Source organism: Rhopalosiphum maidis, chromosome 1 (genome assembly GCF_003676215.2).
Source record: "Rhopalosiphum maidis isolate BTI-1 chromosome 1, ASM367621v3, whole genome shotgun sequence".
NCBI classification, from domain to species: domain Eukaryota; kingdom Metazoa; phylum Arthropoda; class Insecta; order Hemiptera; family Aphididae; genus Rhopalosiphum; species Rhopalosiphum maidis.
In genome coordinates this window covers 55,000,904-55,020,760 of record NC_040877.1, presented here as the reverse complement: position 1 = coordinate 55,020,760, position 19,857 = coordinate 55,000,904, and the positions used below count along the sequence as shown (strand labels likewise).

The following is a 19,857-nucleotide window of genomic DNA, read 5'->3' as shown; positions in this document are numbered from 1 at the left end:
AAAACTTATAATTTTTAACTACAAGTAGGTGTTTATATTATTATGGAAAAATTGTAATATTGGCGCACATGTGAATTGAATGTAATTATGCATAGGTTTGAATATGTTTGTGTATAGAGAATATACACACCATAATAAAAATATAAAACCGAATAACTAGGTACGTAACATCGCGATACGTCATAGTCACTAATCAGTGAGTTAATATTCTCACTTTCTTCCCTCTATTTCTCCACGTATCTTGAGTTCCAATAGTGAATTTTAAAAGACGTCAAAATGATTGCCACACAGATCTTTATATCAATGGTTGTTTTAATTTCTTCCGTCCATGTAAGTTTCACCAATTTTTATCACTTTATAGAACTAAACGGTAATAATGTGATAATCTACTTATTATTTGTCGATGATAAAAAGTTTATTTTCCGTATTTACAGAATACAATATTATTGTAATTATAGGATTATTATATGATGAAATAATTTTTCGTTGATCATATCGCCAATTTACTCTCTTTCAGAGCTTTGTATTCAAAATATTTAAATAAACCAGAACTTGAAACACCCATAAAATCCTTTAAAAAGCTTGACTTTCAAAACCAACGTAACCAAGAAGAATAAATTTTCAGGATAACCGGAAAACATAAACAATTTTATTACCTATACAAATTTTATTTATTTATTTATTTTAGATTCAATTTAGATTTTTAATAATAGTGATTTTAGTCATATAATACTTGTTAAAATTGTAGTTAAACAAACGGTTTTCTGTTTTTGCTACTATATATAAATGTATATTTTTTAATAATTGTTATCATAAATGTAGTTTTACTCCATAATAATATTCAACTAAAAATACCATTATATATACTATATTGTATCATTATTCTATGTTAATATATTTTATTTAAATGTTATGTTTTTGTATTTATTATGTTATAGTTTATAACCTGTCCAGCTGTTGCTAGTGGTGGTGCAACGAAACCAAATATGAGTCAATTTGCAGTTGTAAGTGATAAACCAGACACTACCCCGGTAAGTAATTTGTTTGAATTAAGTATTAGCTATAATATTTTTATTATTTTAGACTACATTATATTTCCAACTAATCTTAATTATATAAACTCGAATAAATATGTATAAATTAAATGTTATCCATCTCTAAGGTTCTGAATTTAGTAAAGAACGTATAATAAAATTGTTTAGGATAATATATTTATTGCACATCAGGACATTACCTATAGTCTATACTCTTTTGCATCAAAACGAATTAATGTTTAATGGAAATGAACTCTAGTGTTCGGTTATCTACGCTCTATAGGATATGCTGCTCGAAGGAGAAACGCATGAATCAAATATTGGACAGTCATTAGTTTCAAAAAAAGTTCGTACTGCGATGTCTAAATCTGTTGGTTTTCTACTCTGGCCAGTAAAGAAATCGTGGAAAATAATCAAGGGCTTTATGCCGATACGCCGAAATATGAGTATTGTTCCAAAAAATATGGTGAATGGAGAAGTAATAAATTAATATGGAATAATTAAGATTTAATTTGTAACTTGTTATTTTACAACTATATTAAAATCAGTATTAATAAATATTAATAATAAACACACACACAAAAAAAATCGTTTTCTTTATGATTATTAATCTGCCACTTCGTTACAAGAAATTACATAAACAATAAGACAAGTACATGATGGTGTTTCATTTAACGTATTGTGCACATATAATTAAGTTACATTTTACTTATTTAGTAATTTTATTTTTATACTGTTTGTATCGTATATAATGTACACAATATTTATATGTGTAGTATGCATTATGTATGTACACATGTATACAATATTTAAGTTGAAATTCAGACATTATTGTCTTACTATTTTAGATATTCAATAAATTTACATTTGGATTCTTTTAAAAACAAACATATTTGATATAGATCATGCTATTTAGTGTAAGTATAAAAGTTGGATCTTAGGGGCAATCAAATAACCTCACGAGGACGATAATTATCCAAGCATAGCAACAAAAATGGGACGATTGGTCATATAAAATGTTTTCTTGAAGTCACTAAAAATTAGGTTAAGCTAATCATATTAATAAATATTATATAAATTGATTTTCACACAAATAATCATGTATACATCATATATTCATAACGAATTTTATTTTATTTTCACTACAATATTTAAAAATATTAAGTGACAGGTAAGGTGCATTATTTACTTGTAACTATGAATAAATAGTTTAAATATTATTATAGAAATATTACTTACTATAGTTAATAATCTTTCAAAATATCTGTAATAGATACGGTATAGCAACCGGACCGCACGGTGACGGCGAACGGACATCAGATAAGCGGACGGTCGGTGTGTCCGTCAGCGCCGCCTACACTCTTACGACAATCCGAACTCGAGTTTAGCTATAATATTGTGTATAGTAACTAATAGAATAGTATGTATTGGTAATTGAATTATAAAAATAAATAAATATATAAACTACAGGCCACGAGTAATAATAAATAAAAAAAGTCAGTACTTACCTATACGATAAGAGCTCACAATATAATATAGTTTTGCGATATTTTAGATTTATTAACAATGATAAACCATTGATTTAGAAAAATGATTCCAAGCAAACATTGGTTAATAAATTTATTTTTAAGCTTAGGCATAGAATTTTTCTTATTAAAAAAATTAACGTTTACATTCATAATGATATTATATTTATAATGTATCGGGTTGAGAATTGTTATTTTACATGAAAATAATCAGTATAGGTACTGTATACTTTCTAACTTTAAGTTTTTGAAAATAAAATTGATTTTTTAATTTTTCAATGTTGTTATTAATGTTATGGCTTATGATTAATGTAATTATTTACAGATTACTGACTCTAATTTATGTTTCACTCTTAGCAAATTTGCTTAGGTTAACAAATCACAAGACCGTTGAGTACAAGGATATATTACATATATTACTGGTGTAGCCAGCTGTGGGGTTTTGAATCGTGAAGTAGAGACCATCCGATATAGTAGTCATTTTTCGAAATTTTTTTAAATAACATTAATAATTTGATTTACTATAGGAACAATAACCTAATTTATAGATAATTCATAGTAATTAAATTGTTTCAACTCGTATTCCGCTACTCCCGTGATCTTCAATATACTACTCTTAACTCTTAAGAACATGGTTACTCAGGCGATAGTGCACTATTATATTTATCATAAATATATATAGTATAGTATATTATATATAGTTCACTATTACATTTTACGAGGTACCTATGTCCCGATCTCCGCACGTACTACTCCACTTTCCTCATCAACACTTAAAATATTTATAATTAGTAAATTACTTTATGTACGAATTTCAATTTTTATATACAAAAATTATTTTAAAAAATTCTTCACATTATGATTACAATAAAATTATATAGGTTTCTATTTGAATTTTTAAAGTTGATCCCCAATACCCACCCTAAAATATTGTAAAAATGTATATAAATTACTAAACTTTAATCTTTTGTATTAAATATAGGTACTTTTTTCTATTATGAATATTATTTTATATGATAAAATGGTTGTAACATAAATCTAGAACCACACTATAAAGTAAATACAAATAATATATTATATTTAACTGTTTTTATAAACTATGTTTCAAAAATATAAAAACTACGCATTTTAACAATATTATTGAATATAAGATACATCGATTACAAAAATTACATTTATATTTGCAATCACGATTTTTAATAAATTTATTTATATTTATTTACAAATTGTGGTATATTTGAATAAAATTAAAGTAAAAAATGTACTCTGGGTCATAATCATAAATGATTTTTCACAAAAATAATACGTAGTTATATCTAATTTTGAAAAATTACGGCTCAACTTACTTATCAAATTTGTTGTACCTGAAAAATCGAAGCCGAATTTACTATTGACGTTTTTATTACCTACCTGTCATTACCGAACTTAGTTTATGCGATCAACCACGCGCGTGAGACTTCCTACCTAATAATGTAATATATTGTCGGTGTCATTTTTTCTATTGATGTCGGAAATGTGTTTTTATTTAAGCTATATTACGCAATATTATTCAATAGATCAATGTTTAATATACAATTATTCTTATTGGTGACAAAGAGAACAAAATAGCGGAATACACGTAATTCGAATAATTATATCGATATATACCTAATGTATAAAACAAATAATGAACGATTTGAAATGTTTTTAAAACATTGACTTACCGTTTATCATAATGTGTTAAATATGAAAGTATTATATTAAAATTAACAATAATATATTGAATAAAATAATATTATACAAATAAATTGTATACATTTGGTATAGCTTTTAAAATTTAAATTTTTTTTAACGATAATAATTATAATTGTTATTATCAACTTACCTAATATGAATTTATAACTACATGACATTTTTGTATAATCTAATAAATTGTCATCACTCATCGTAATACCAAACAGTTTTATAAAAACGTATGAGCATACACCACCGCTTTTTGGGTTAAGTGTAGATTCAGAATACATTTGTACACTATATCAAACGATATTAAAATGATTTCAACACGGTTTTTTATGTCAGCAATTACGTTACTAATTGTGGTCCAAGTAAGTTTGGCTGATTTAAATTATATGATATGACTAATAAAAAAATTAACACAACATATTTTAAACTAACGATGAATGACGTATGAAACTAATACTTGAATATTACCTATTTATTAAAATATTTAGAATGTAGTAATCGAAACAGTTATTTTTTTCTACATTATACGTAAGTAATAACCAAATATTATTCTAAATTATTTTAATAAATGTTAAGAACATTATTTGTATTAATCTATGTGTTCACAAATATTTCTTTTACAAAACAATATTATTGTATAGAATAAGTTGTTATTTTCAAATTTAAGGTTTAGGAAGCTTCGCTCTTCATATCTTATACAAAGACTATGCTATTTAGGCTTAGTTGAATCAATAAAAGCAGCAAAGCGTGAAATATTAAACATTGCTGTTGAAGTTCAACATTTTGAGCACCGTGAATATTTTACCTTAGTTGCTTCTGGCCCACAATCATTCAAATATTCATATTTTAATTGAAATAATATAAAATATATATCATATCACTGCAAACTTTGACGTTAATTTATTTTTCCATTTTTTAGTGCATTTCTTGTTTAGAGAAAACAGACACAAAGGTTGGTGCTACCAAACCTGATAAGAACTCGTTCATTTCCATCAATAAATCAGAACCTCAACCGGTAATAGTTTTATCAATAGTGTCTTATTAGTATAAATATTAACAAGCTATAAATAAAATTAATGTATATTTGTTATTGTAATAATTATTATACTAATTATATTGATGAATAACACGTAATATTAGAGTATCATGAAACGATTGTTTTAGAATAATTTTTTATCGGAAATTTACTAAATATTCACTTTGGCAGATAAATACTTATATATTTTTAAATATAATTTTATTAGTATCCTCTGATGTCTTATCATCTTTTATAGGAAGAAGAGGTAATGACCGAAGATAATTCATTGATAAAATCAACAACAAATTGCATTCGTAATATAATCAAGAAGCCCTTTGATTTAGTTTTGTGGCCCTTAAAAGGGGTAATGAGTTCGTTGAAAACTGCCGCGAACATATCAAATCCTCAAACAACAAATAAAAAACCTTTGGAAAATTCATAATACATGATGAATAGTAGTTACACGGTTACACATAAACCTTTATAAATATTCATAATAATAATAATAATATATATATATAATATTGCAGTGATATGTTGGAATTAATAAAATATTTCTTGTTGAACATAAACAAACGAAAATATTTTATCTTGTTTCTTAAGCCTATCAATCAGTAAATACGTTTCCAAAAATATCATAAACGATATGATTTTTCCATTTTTATAATTGTTCTATAAATTGGAGGATTCGTAGATCCATCGCAATTTGAAATACGTGGCATAAAATGTTGTTAGTTTTCACTATTTTCAATTAAAAACAATGGGAATGTTGCAGATAACCACCATGCTGATCAATTTGTGTTGACTATCGAGTAACCTTTTGTCATTGATCAAGACTATAACTACTATAGAACTAATAAGATTAGTTTTAATCGTCATGATTAAGTGGCTGTAAGGTATGTGTTATTTAAAGTCAATGGTAAATAATATTGTATAATATGCAAAACGGTTATGAAAAAATACGGTAAAAAAGATCGGTCAACGGTGTTTCATTGCTCGATATGACGATGTAATTATTTTATTCCACAATTGTATCACCAATACTACGACAAAAATCAAGCAGAAAATATCTGTTTATGAAATGCAGGTACACTGTCCAATAAAAACGATTTTTTTTCCTGTATACCTGTTTGTAAAGAAATACATGTAAATAGTTTAAATTCGTTCAAACAGTGATATGTTTCAATTAAACCATTTATAACCTATATACCTAATACATTTTTTTCCATTTAAAATTTCTGAGATATATTTTTTTATTGAAACTTATCACAAATATAAATTCACAACCCGTGTTTATTATTATATTTTAAGATAATAAATAGAATAAAAATAGAACCAACCAGAAAAGTCAGCCTATATTACATGCGTTTTATATTTTTTTTTTCTACAACACAAGCGTGTTATTTATAATACGCTTAACCAAACGACAACTGCTCTAGATATTTAACTAATGTTTTTTATGAATATCAAAACAATATATCATTACAAATTTTCTAGTTTTCAAACTATTAATTTTATACCTATACAAGTATTATCAGTCATTTTTTTAAGCAGCAATTTTAATTTGTATTATTGCAACACTTGTAACATCATTATTGTAACAAATTATTTAAAAACTAGTTATTTATTAAATGTGTATGTTAGTAGTTTATACGTAAAAACAAGGAAAGTACACTTGATATAAAAAAACAACGAAGTTGTAAAAAATACCGATCATATGGTTGGTATAAATGTTAATTGGAAATTTTTCGAATTTTAAATTAAAAATAACAACAACAAAAATATACATTTTGTAAGTTGCTATTAAACTCTAGTGAAGAACAACAGCGACTAGTTAAAATGATGTTTTACAAGCAAAAAACCATTATTTTATCATTTGTTATAATATTTTCATTGGTGCAAGTAAGTCTCACTCATCTAAATAACATTATTAAACTATTCGGTATTATTCAATATTTCACATTTTTTTTATACAATCGAGACGATTTGATAGACAAACCTTTAAAGTAGATTCGTGTTAGGTCGAATCTCAGGGGAAACAGGAAAAAGTTCATAAGACATTGAGTTTTATTAAAATTCTTAAAAAAACTTGAAAAATAATTTGAATATTTAAATTGCATAATTTGAGTACTGAAAGTACTAATAGTTAATACTACATACATATCAGTAGACTACAATAATGAATAAATAATTCTCTTATTTTTTATCTGTCATTAAAGTTTGTTTAATATTCCTTTTGTTTTTGTAAGATTGTAAAAGTTAATTACTTACATTTATTTATTTACGCTATATTTTCCATTTCACTATATTGTATACGAATGACTACAAATATTGAATACCAACGCGTGAAATCACAATCACTATACTGAATGTACTATTTAATTTTTTGTTCTCGCCGTAATAAAAATATTATTTGTGTACCCGAGATAACAAAAAAAATTAATTTTGTTTCGATTTATCGAATGCAAAACGCTATTAAGACGTGTAATGTTAGTTTTAATTGGGTTTCAATGTAGTTCGAGATAGTGACGTTCGAAATAATAAAAATCTACTGAATTAAAATATTATACTTATGCCCTATACATTGCATAGAATTTCAAATAATTTGACAAATCATATAATGTTTTATACAGATTCTAAAAAACTTAACAGTTTAATATTATGTTTAATTTAAATTTTTACGTTATAAATATTCACATAAGTATCTGTGTACCATTTTTATTTAAAAATATTGAACTAATCGACCCATTAATTTTCTAAGTAAAATTACAGTAGTATCTCATAGTGATTTATTTTATGATTAGCTTATAAATTCTGCAGACCCTGAAGTTGCAGTACCGACAGACTCTACTAAAACAGACTCTACTAAAACAGACTCTGTAGGCAATGACGGCGCAAACAAACCTGCAGATCCTGCTAAAATAGAGCAACCTACGCCGGTAATATTAATAATTTAATATATTATGTCTCTATAATCATTACAAATTAATAGCTATATAAGTCTATAAATAACAAATAGTTTTACAATAATTTTGTCACATACTTGCAATTATATATCCACTAGTAACAATATTATGCTCTAACTCAATATGCAACTGTGGATTATTATTTTAATATAGTAAAATTGTAATTATTATTTATTATTATTATTATTATTATTGAACTGAATTAAAACAGTACCTATGTATGTGATATGACACATTTAAACTTAAAATTTAAATACATTATAAATAATAGACTCGAGGTTTTAATTTGTATTTAAAATATTATTACACATATATATATATATATATAACGACTGTATTCTACAACAATACAAACTAAATTGTGGCTATACCTGTCTTATCATATTTAATTATATGTTATATATACTATATGTTTATTTGATTTTTTTTTCTATAGGTAAATATTGCGACGACACCAACTGCAACCCAACAATCTTCAACGACACAAAATCAAAACAGCATATTTTGTAAAATGATTTGTATGCCCCTTCATGCCTGCAAGACGTTTTTTGGAGACACATTCAAAATAATTTGGAAAAATATATTAAAAGCCAAGGACAAAATTATTTCCGTTTATAAACCATCGACCATAACTGTCAATAACGTCGGCTAGCTGATTCATTTGCAATTATCATATGAATTGTTATCATTAAAAATTCTAATAACAAAAAAATAAAAAAAATATAGTTCGTTTTTATGATGTGATCTTATCCAACCCCCCGATTTCAAACGTTTTCCACTATTAAATATTCATAATATATTGTAAATACCGTCTGTATTCTACGACCATAGTGTGGTTTGTTGAAGGTATGAACCGATTGAGTTCCGAAAGTGAATGGTTCCGTGAACGATCGGTCAGGTAAGCGTCCGAAATCTATTCCACTAAGGATTACAATAGGGCCATTCAAATTTTCATTTTAAGATAATCCCAAGTGACATGCAAAAAGCCAATACACCCAGAAGATAACCAAATTCGTTACCAAATGTTACGACACAAATGTCGAGAATTACTACATCCAATGAATTTATCGGCGCCAAGAGGACAACGGCACCGATGTTTGTAATAATTAATATCTATACGACTAAAACCAATTTGATGCAATACGGCAAAAGCGGCATCTAACTCCAGTTAGATTAGATTAAAATTAAAATGTTATTATAATAATTATTAATGATAACGAGGTGTACATTGAACCTAATATATAATGACTTGTAGTACTTGTACAATTTTGTAGCTAGCTCTCAATGTCGTAAGTTCGTACACTTTTTTGACTCTACCGAGTGATGTTGGAATTTGTATTAGAATAAATCCATAAATTATGATGTACATATTTATCTTCAATCTTACAATCAAAGTACCAATTTCCGCTAACTAAAAGGTCCAATTTATAATAAGGGACCGCTGATAGCTTAAAATAATTACCTTTTGAATAATTCTTTTTTTTTAATGTATTATGCTTATTTATTTAGAGATATTCATTGTCATTACATTTACATACAATTTTCTTAAGTAATGTACCTAATCAAAATGGTCTTGTAAAAAATATAGAAAATGTGAATGATTTTATATAAAAAGCGTACTGTGACCTTTGTAATTTGGGTTTTTCGATTTATGTGTAATAATACATAACAATATTATATCTATGCTTAATAATACTTAATATAAAATTATAATAATTCTCACCTGAGATTATGTAATATAAATCACACACAAATTTTAAGCGCATGTTCTAATTTTTTCAGTACCTATATAATAAACTTAAACTAAGCAATCAATTTGTCATAGTTTTAAATGTTCTTATACGTCTGATAAATTCAAAATAAAGCATCAAGGTACTGATGTAATGCAATGAACAAGAAGCGCCTAGAAAACACTGCAAGATCGCGGTAACACGGAATCTTTTGGATTCTGCAGAAACAATTAAATACAGAAAAATATATATTTATCAAAAATTCTAAAATATTTTAGAGGAAAAAATTCTCAGAAATGGAAAATTGAGGAAATTATGAATTAGGAAATTAATACATATTATAGTAATTTAAATAATAGAACATATTTTTAATATTTTCTAATATTTTTAATAGATACATTAATTGATAATATAAAATTGAAATTTGAAATCTTTGCCTCTTAACATACATCATGCAATAATAATCATGGTAAATGAAAATTTTTGCTTAAAGGAGCAAATATAATTGTATGTATTATACATGTATTTATAAATACAAACTTAATTTTAAGAAGTAGGTTAGTTTTTATTATTTATTACGCTAACGGTACCTATTTAGTACACTAAATGTATATAAAACAAAATTGTTGATATTCGATTATTATAAGTCGTCGAACGTCGATAATTATTATTAATAATACTTAACAACCTATTTCAGAAATCGGACGACTACGAGTTGATTCCCAATTTATTGTTGAATTGGTTCCCGGGTTATCAACAGGTCAACATACGAATTGGTTTCCGCAAGCTTGATAAGTAATATATTCTTAATAAATTAACTTTTCATATTATTATGATACATTCAATCAGCAACAACTTCCTCCTCATTTTATACAGATTTATTATAGGACTGTATAGAATTATAATATTATAGGTGTATAAAATATTTCATACTTCAAACACTATCTAGAATATCTAGATATAGTTAAAAATATTGCTCATTTTAATATATTATACGCTATGTACTTATTGGTCAATAACAATATTTTTTCCTTCAATCAATAGTAATAATTAAGTGAAACTAAACAATTACTACTAGATACAACTAGATATAAAATTATACTTACAAACTTTCCTAGATAGCGTAAAATCCAATAGAATATTATAAAATTATAGATTTGTACATATTTTGTAACAGTTGTATACTAGTAAGCAATTTTATTTGGGAACCAATTTAAACAGTTTTATATTAACTGGAAAGTAATTTTTTCAGGAACGTATTCGTACATTTTATTTAACCCGGGAATCAATTCCGCATTTTCCAAAAAATTCTAGTAGGTTGATAATGAAGTTAAATGGTGTTAAACTGTTAAAATAAATTAATTTTTACGTTTTTACCTGTAAAAAACACGAAACTATTGCACACCTTTTACCTTTTTTCTTTGAGCAAACACAAATATTTAAATAAATATAAATTCAAAAAATAAAGGTATTAATGTAGAGGGAAATTACTGGTCAATTACTCATTCACTGGATAGGAAAAGGTATAAATTATCAATAAACATTTGTTTGAAAGAACATGGTACAAATTATAATAAAAATAAAATGTTTATAATTTACTACAATCATAGCAGAAAAAAAATCTTGTTAACAATCAGCATGATAGTTATACCTTAAATTAAATAAAAACATTTTAATCATAACCCTTAATATTAGCATCATCATTTTTTGGCATGTTGTTCTTGTAATAATGTTTCATATTGGGGTCCAGTCATACGTTTTCGTATAAAATCTGGTACTCTAAATCAAATTTTCAAAGGAATTTCTGTTTTTTTAAATTTTATTTTTGATACACAAATAACTTTATTATTTTTATAAGGATAACATTTTACACCTTTTTTTATGTATTTTTTAATCCACAGTAAGAATCTTTTCAATACTTTTGGACATTTTTTTAAATACTCTAAGTAGTGCTTGTAATACATTACCATTGAACTTTTGAATGATCTTGATGATCATTGATGATCATTGATGATCATTCAAATGATCTTAGGCAGCTGCCTAAGAGCTCCGTTATTAGGGTGACTAGGATTCTTATAAACGTTATTTTTGTTTTTAGAATACAATTTTCATCGTATAAAAATAATATATCAAAAAAATATTTAGCATTGTAGTTTTGTTTGTAAAAATGTATAAGTAAATTGTAATTATTAATTTGTTGCATACAAATCATGTGTGGAGGGGGCTATATATGCTACTGTTAACAAGGGGCCACATTTTTTATTTTGTCTAAGGACTCAAAATGCCAAAACCAATCCCTATTTACACTATCAATCACTAATAAAGGAACAAAAATAATAATAAAGCAATCCCAAATATTAATATCATAACTACGTACATTAAAAAATAAAACTTGGGTTCCATATTATCCATTTTACATTGAATCTATACATAAAATAATAGTTCCAAGTACATATCTTTTAAAATATTTAATCATATTAAGTATTGTCATTCATAGTAAACAGGTATTGTACAATATTGTATTATTAGTATTAGTAGACAATTGAAAATAAGCTGGAATAAAATAAAATTACAATAATTTCCATAAATCAACAAGATACTCAATAGGTTTTTTTTATGAATACTTACATTGAATGTTATCATAAATAAACATAGCCACGTAATTATCATTTTAGATTTTCTTATGACTTATACTACACTTCGTCATCAAAATACATAAAAAAATTTGAATTTTAAAGAGTTAAATTCTAGTAAGTTCTTAAAATACTGTTTGAATAATAAATTAGCAGTACATTTAATGTTGTATGTAATAATTACCTAAAATTGTATATTGTTTGTTATCAGAAAATTATTGTTTCAATATTATATGAATAACAGGTGCCGTGAACAATTTCAATTTGGTAAATAAACATTAATATAATCACAAAATCAACAGATGGTCCGTTGTAGTTGTTCATAACTAGAAAAAATGTTTGTGTCATAATTATATTCACAATATTTAATGTAATGTAAATGTGAAGTTAAAGATTTGGATTGTTTTAGAATAAGGAATTTCTCAAATAGACAGTATTAGGGTATTTTTAATAGGAAACAGATTAAAAAAAATATGTAAAACATAGCAGGACGATGGAAGATCCGTCATAAAAAAAGAGAAAAGACAACTGAGGAACGGTGCAACACGATTTCGCACTTTTTACCTTTTTATATTTGAGTGATACAGTCATTGTGTTACGTCCTAAGGTTAATACCTTTAATTTTGTCTATTTGCTACTATGGAATATCAACATACATTTTACAGGTAAGTTATGCTGCTTATAAATATGAAAAGTGTTTGATAGGATACTTAAATAATTGGAATTTAATTTTTATATTTTAGAAACATATATTTTTAAAAAAAGTGGACAATTGAGTATCGCTTTAGTGTATAGTAGGTGTTAAATTATATAGTACTATTGTATACAAAAACGATTCTGAGCCGAGACAGTCAGCGTGTTTCGCTAAACTCTTGTTTGAGCTGGTCCGGTAATTAATATATATCTGCTGTCGCGCATGTGAAAGTGTTTCGTGACCGTCTTTTCCGTGTTTTAAATTAATACTGAAAATTTGACTGATATATAATAAATAATAGTTTGTTTTTATTATACTCAACAAACAAAATAAAATTTTTATTATTTTAGGGTTTAAGCTACTGACATACGTAATATTAATGTATAATTTGTTTTATTATCATAATTTGTATAATTGGTAAAATTATTTTTTAATGTCTATAGATAAATCATGTTCTTTCCATTTTTTCAATTTTTTCAGCCTTTTTTCTTTTTTAAATAACCAGTAGCTGAAACATTTTATTCGTGTAAAGTAGATGAATAATGTTGAGTTTTTGATGAACAATTTATACTACTTTTATTTGTAACTCTTAGATTTGTTGGATATGATAGTAAAACTTTGTGAATATGGCATCAAAAAGGCGGGTTGTTTTCAGGACATTTCTACTATTTTGTCATTTTCATTAGACATTTTTATATTTTTGTCAACAACTAAAATAAATAATAATTAAAGCTATAACTCATATTTTTATTATTTAATAAATATTGATAACGTTAACTGTAATAGTCGTTTGAGATACACAATTCGTTACAAACTCAAACTTTCAAGACTATCAGTATTTCTCTTGATTTCTATAATTTATATCGTTTTTTCCATTGAAAATAGAAAATTTGCTGCAAGTGACATACATATTTTTATTCAATACCGTAGTAGCAATAGTGGTGATCATACTATCGTAAGCTGAGTCAGAATTTTCTGCTATGGTAATTATATGTATATTCGTTATATTTAATTAAAAATATTTCATTTCGTTTCATTACTTCTCTAAGCTGTCGACGATTTCAATTAAAAGCATCTCGAATTTGTTATTTTTATCCATAATAATTGTAACTTGCACTACTTGATGAAAAATGTTAAAACTATTAAATAAATCATTTTATCGTGAGCTGCACGAACACGGTAAAATTACGAAGCTGCTACTCAAATGAAAATATGCGTGTTCAATAAGATTTAACTTGAAAAAACAATAATAATTATTTTAATTTAGTGTATTAGTTATTTCGCTTGTCTTTAATTGTGGACCACGGTGATAATGATTACTGCGAACATTGTTCTTTGCATATTGTGTGTACTATTATTATACCATTTACTACTGTGATTGTATTTAACAAGTATAATTTGGATAATACAATATTCGATATATCAGCATGAGCATTTTAAATTATAATGAATGTAGTATGTCTTTGATTTTGGAATTAATATTAATATATATTTATATATTAATTTTCACTGAACTTTTAACAAATGTATAATATGTTCCTGTCCAACCCCAATGCACTTATGGGATTTAATATAGTTAAGAATTTGTATTATTTTTTTCGCGACTAATGGATTTTTGTGATTCTGAGACGTTATTGTTATATGTGTCACTTGCAAATTAACAATTTGATACATTAAATAACATTTAACAAATAATACGTTTGAACACAAATATAATTAACAGGAAATAAATTTCATACTTACAACGTACCTAATAATTTATTTCAACTATGATTTACTATTTTAAACGGTTTGTATTTGACACTATTATTTTATGTAGGAAGTAGGTACAATGTGAAATGGATACTATGGAATCCAAATTTTATTATTTTATGTAGTTATGTTATAAATATTGGGCATGGCTTTGTTTTTTTTTTTTTTGCTCCTTTATTAGTGTCTGATAGTGTGATGTGTTAATATTATTATAATATACGTAGTTAAGATTATGATATTGTGGATTTTTTTTTTTTTTTTTTATGTACTTTAATGTTTAATTTATTTTTGTATCATGCGTCATTACTTCATATTTTCTATTTACTTAATAGTTAATTATTCTTAAACAAAGTGCCTATGTCATCTATGTTTATTAAATAATTTCTTTTTGCTATTATACTAAAAAATTTTCTTTTCGACAAATTTTCAATTCATAAATATTTTTGTACTTAAACTTTTGTTAGCTGTTATATATATATTATATATTTTTTTTTAATATATGGTTTTCAAAATATTAAGTATGGTCATACTATTATTTAAATTGTTGTGGTTTAACTGAGAATTAAATTAATATATTTCATTCTTAATAATATTCATATAATAGCAGAAAAATTGTTTTCCACAATATTTGATTTTTCAGATTTATAGTCAAGAAAAAACAAATGGACCGAGAAAATCTCAAAGATCAAGATCATTAAAATCTTCAAGAGTAAATTATGTCAGGAGCAACATCGACTATTTCCAAAAATACCCAAGACAATTGAATAGATTGTTGGATTTGATTGTAAAATACATAAATTTAGGTATAAAATGTTTCCCTTATCAACGAAGAAAACTTTTTTGTATAACAAACATGAAAGTTATACAATTTTAAAAAAAAGTTTAATGATAATACTTAATATAATATTATATTATATTAGATTATCATACGTTTTTATGTTATACATATAGAAAATTATTAAAAATAAAAGCTGTACAAAATGTATTTAATGTATAAATAAATAAGTATAATATATTACTAGCTGTCCCCGTGCACTTCGTCGCCCGTACAAAATGCATCCGCGTTAAGTTTGGTTGCCTATAACTGTCTCACCTATATAGAGTTGCATTTTTGCAATGGATTAACCGATTATGTATCATTTGTTAAAAATAATATATTATTCGAATAATCCATTAAATAATCGCACAGCCCTAAACATAATAAAGAGATAATATATTGAGATTATTAACCGGGATAAAAACTATCCTATCTAGTATCTTACGACGGAGATAAAATTACACAAATAATCATAATTTCATCAAAATCAATTGAGTAGTTTCGGAATGCATTGAGAATATGGATATTTTATATGTATGTGCATGGGCGTACAATTGCATTGTTAGAAGGGGGGGGGGTTAAATTATAAACATAGAACAATTTTATTGTAACATTTATTATATAAGATTTTAAGATGAAGATATTTAAAAACTTCAAAATTATTTACTTAACGGCGTATAAATGTATAATACATAACTTTTTATCGTTGTCGTTTTAAAATATTAACGTATAACTCAATCATTTTATTTTTATTATAAATTTACAATACAAAGTTCATACATGAAATGTTCACATAACACATTTACACATATACCTATCGGATATTCTGATAAGGAATTACATTTTACATTTTATAATTTTCTCTAACAAATAACCTAAAAATTTCTTGAAAAACTTTAAAATATGTAGGGGAGCTAAGCTCCCCTAAGTTCTCCCAATTTACGCCTATGTGCATATGTACTTGTGTATTTATAGGTATATAATTTATACAATTAACACGTTAATAATACATGTTTATTTTAATAGATAACTTAGAGGATTTTTAATTTAGACAAATGTTATTGCGATAGAAGCCTCCTCCGTGATATACTCTTTCGTTTAAAAAAAAAAAAATCAAGAAGATTCATATTTATTAGTTGGATTGAGTAATTTTAGTTTCGTAGTTCATCCCGAGTAAACATTGTGACAAATGATTTCAATATATAAGAATATATTCTATACATTTCTATATGTTATGAAGATAGAAGATAGTATATATAGATATATTTTCAAGTTTTACTTTTCGGAAAAATTCATACCTACACGCTGCTGACGATAAAACACACAAAAAAAAAAAGGTGAGGTTACAGGTAGCTGGAAACCTACTATCGCGGTCGGTCACGGAAATATCCGAAATACACCATACAAAGAAGCATGTAAATTTAAATTTAATATTAAAAAATTAATTCCGAACATGTTCATATTCACTCGCCTTTTAAACCGTCTCTGGACTTCCACAAATAATTCAAGACCAAAATTAGCTAAATCGGACTAGCCGTTCTCGAGTTTTAGTGAGACTAACAAACAGCAATAGATTTTTATCAATAATTATTAAATTAAATACAGAAAATTATTAAAAAATAAATATAATAATAGGTACCTATATTAACATCATTTTTATATTCATATGTTATTATTATTATTATTTTCATTGTCTGATTTTTGTTAGCATTGAAGTTGTTCACTTGTTCAATTGACGTATTCATTTTAAACTAATTTTACAAAATCATATCAAAAGATGTGATAACAATATTTGAGTCATATATTTACTATTAGGTAATAATAAAGCCTGGATATTTCAATAAATTATATGATGTACCTGTCAAGTTTTCTGTCATGATAATCTGCGATACAATTTTTATTTTTACTCTCTCAAATTAATCGATCTCGAGTAACACTTCTATGTTCTATACAAATTTTTTTTTGCACCTCATCGATTAAAACCATAATTAAATTAAAGATTGGTGGATATTATTATTTAAAAAGCTTTGATTGAATTATCGATGTTTTTCTCTTACGGACATTTCTCCAGCTCCCCCCTCCCAACACCAACAATGTTTATCAAAACATAACTTAAGGTTTGTAAGTCGTTTGTAAAGTTTTGTAAAATCAAAATTTTCGTTTGTAAAGAAAACCGAAAATAGTTACGACCATTTCAGGTTGGAGCAAACTTTTTTCGGCTCAAACGTATTATGTAGATAGGTAATTATTTATATAGGTAGTACAAATTATTTATACCAATAAAAATATATATTTTAAAATAGGCAAATTAAAATAGACAAATTGTTTTATTTTTTTGAGTCCACATTTTAAAGTTGGGCGTGTACAAGTCCCTTTTTCAATTCTTTAGTTGCTCTAAATGTCTATATAATATCGTCAACGGGTTATTAAAAAAACATAAATTTAACATAAAAAATTATAAAATAAATAAAATTTTTGAAACTTCATAATATATAGGTTGCTTTTTGAAAATCATAAGTTAATAATGTTTTATCAAACAAAGGAGGTAGATAAAAATGTCAAAATTATAAAAAAAATGTAAAATTGTAGAAACTTAAGTTTTAAAAAAAAATATATAAAACCATTACAGTTCCTGTTAAATTTAAAAACGTATAGAAACGTTTAGAAACCTAACACAATTAATAAATATAATAAATTATTAGATTTATGAGTTAGGTACCTATTTAATATGCTAGTAAAGGAGCTGAGTTCCCATAGATGTATAATGATTTTAAAAAAAAAAACTATTTCTCTTTGCAAATATTTATTGGCATTTCGGTATTATCATAAAAAAAATCATATACCTTGTTAACAAATAAAAATATTATAGTTTCTAAAGTTAAAAATACTATACTGAAATATTAAACTATTGTAAAACAAAATTAAGTTCTTCTTTGTATAAATATTATTTTTAATGCTTTCAAATTAAATTATGTACATTTTTTAAAAAGTTTACTTGCTTCCAATTGTATAATTACACTGTATAAATAATATAACCGCCAGACATTTTAGTCGTAGAATTCACCATCATAGAATTTGAAGCCAAGTCGTCATACAATTCCCATGATTTAATTCTTTTACAATATGCTTTTTAATGACCCACACTGGTCACACTTATTCTACCACCATTAACAAATGAAACATTAAACATGCAATTTGAACAGATCCATTTTTCAGCTTATTGCCAAATATTAATTTTTTTTAAAAGCTTATAAATAAAATAAAATGTATTAAAAACAAGGAGTGATTTTTTTTAATATTTTAAGCAAAAGCAATCATTTATATAATTAAATAAAATGCGTTTATCTTGATTCATAAGTCGAATTGCTTCTTCTTCTCCGAAATAATTAGCTGACTTTCTTTCATTTAGTAAAACCGACATTGCTTTTTATTGTCCCAATGGTCATATGACGTTTTTTCCGGTCATTATGTGTAATATTGAAATTACCTACATATTTGCAGTCAATAAACACCCTAAAATAATAAAATATATGAATATATGTTAGGTTACTATGTATTAAAATAATATGTGTTATTCTAGCATAAATTAAATGATATTTTAGGTATGATTCTTCAAGACGTTAGAATCCAATTTTTGATCAAAATAAACAGAATAAAACAAATGGGCCAAAAAAAAAAATGTAAAATTACTTTTAAGGGAGGGGCTGTGAAAATTATTTGTTGTATTTATAGTTGTTTATAAATGCATTCTATTATAATTAAAATCCAAGATGTTTTTAATTGGAAAACATTTTTTTTGTTTAATTCGTATAATAAATATAATGTTATATCAAATACCTTACAGGTGAGGGTTTATGTTGTATAACACCTTTAAAAATGGAACTGCACGTCTTACACCTTCCAACAACAGTAACATAGTTTTGTCCAGCTTCATGTACTTTGGCTCGTTTAAATACTAAACAGCA

General features: G+C 25.3%; 3 protein-coding genes across 3 annotated transcripts; all 3 read left to right on the top strand.

Annotated features, from left to right (window-relative positions):
- The first annotated feature begins 143 nt into the window (after positions 1 to 143).
- LOC113549637 lies at positions 144 to 1,605 on the top strand. The gene is made up of 3 exons (XM_026951030.1): positions 144 to 330; positions 939 to 1,031; positions 1,318 to 1,605. Exons 1-3 carry the CDS (start codon positions 277 to 279, stop codon positions 1,522 to 1,524), a joined length of 354 nt encoding a protein of 117 aa, XP_026806831.1. The 5' UTR covers positions 144 to 276; the 3' UTR covers positions 1,525 to 1,605.
- Positions 1,606 to 4,478: 2,873 nt separating this feature from the next.
- On the top strand, positions 4,479 to 5,838 carry LOC113549752. Its single transcript, XM_026951211.1, has 3 exons — positions 4,479 to 4,644; positions 5,202 to 5,297; positions 5,557 to 5,838. The coding sequence occupies exons 1-3, from the start codon at positions 4,591 to 4,593 to the stop codon at positions 5,740 to 5,742; spliced, it is 336 nt and encodes a 111-aa protein (XP_026807012.1). The 5' UTR covers positions 4,479 to 4,590; the 3' UTR covers positions 5,743 to 5,838.
- A 1,107-nt stretch (positions 5,839 to 6,945) lies between these two features.
- LOC113549567 lies at positions 6,946 to 9,002 on the top strand. Its single transcript, XM_026950931.1, has 3 exons — positions 6,946 to 7,202; positions 8,105 to 8,239; positions 8,703 to 9,002. The coding sequence occupies exons 1-3, from the start codon at positions 7,140 to 7,142 to the stop codon at positions 8,916 to 8,918; spliced, it is 414 nt and encodes a 137-aa protein (XP_026806732.1). The 5' UTR covers positions 6,946 to 7,139; the 3' UTR covers positions 8,919 to 9,002.
- The last annotated feature ends 10,855 nt before the right edge of the window (positions 9,003 to 19,857 follow it).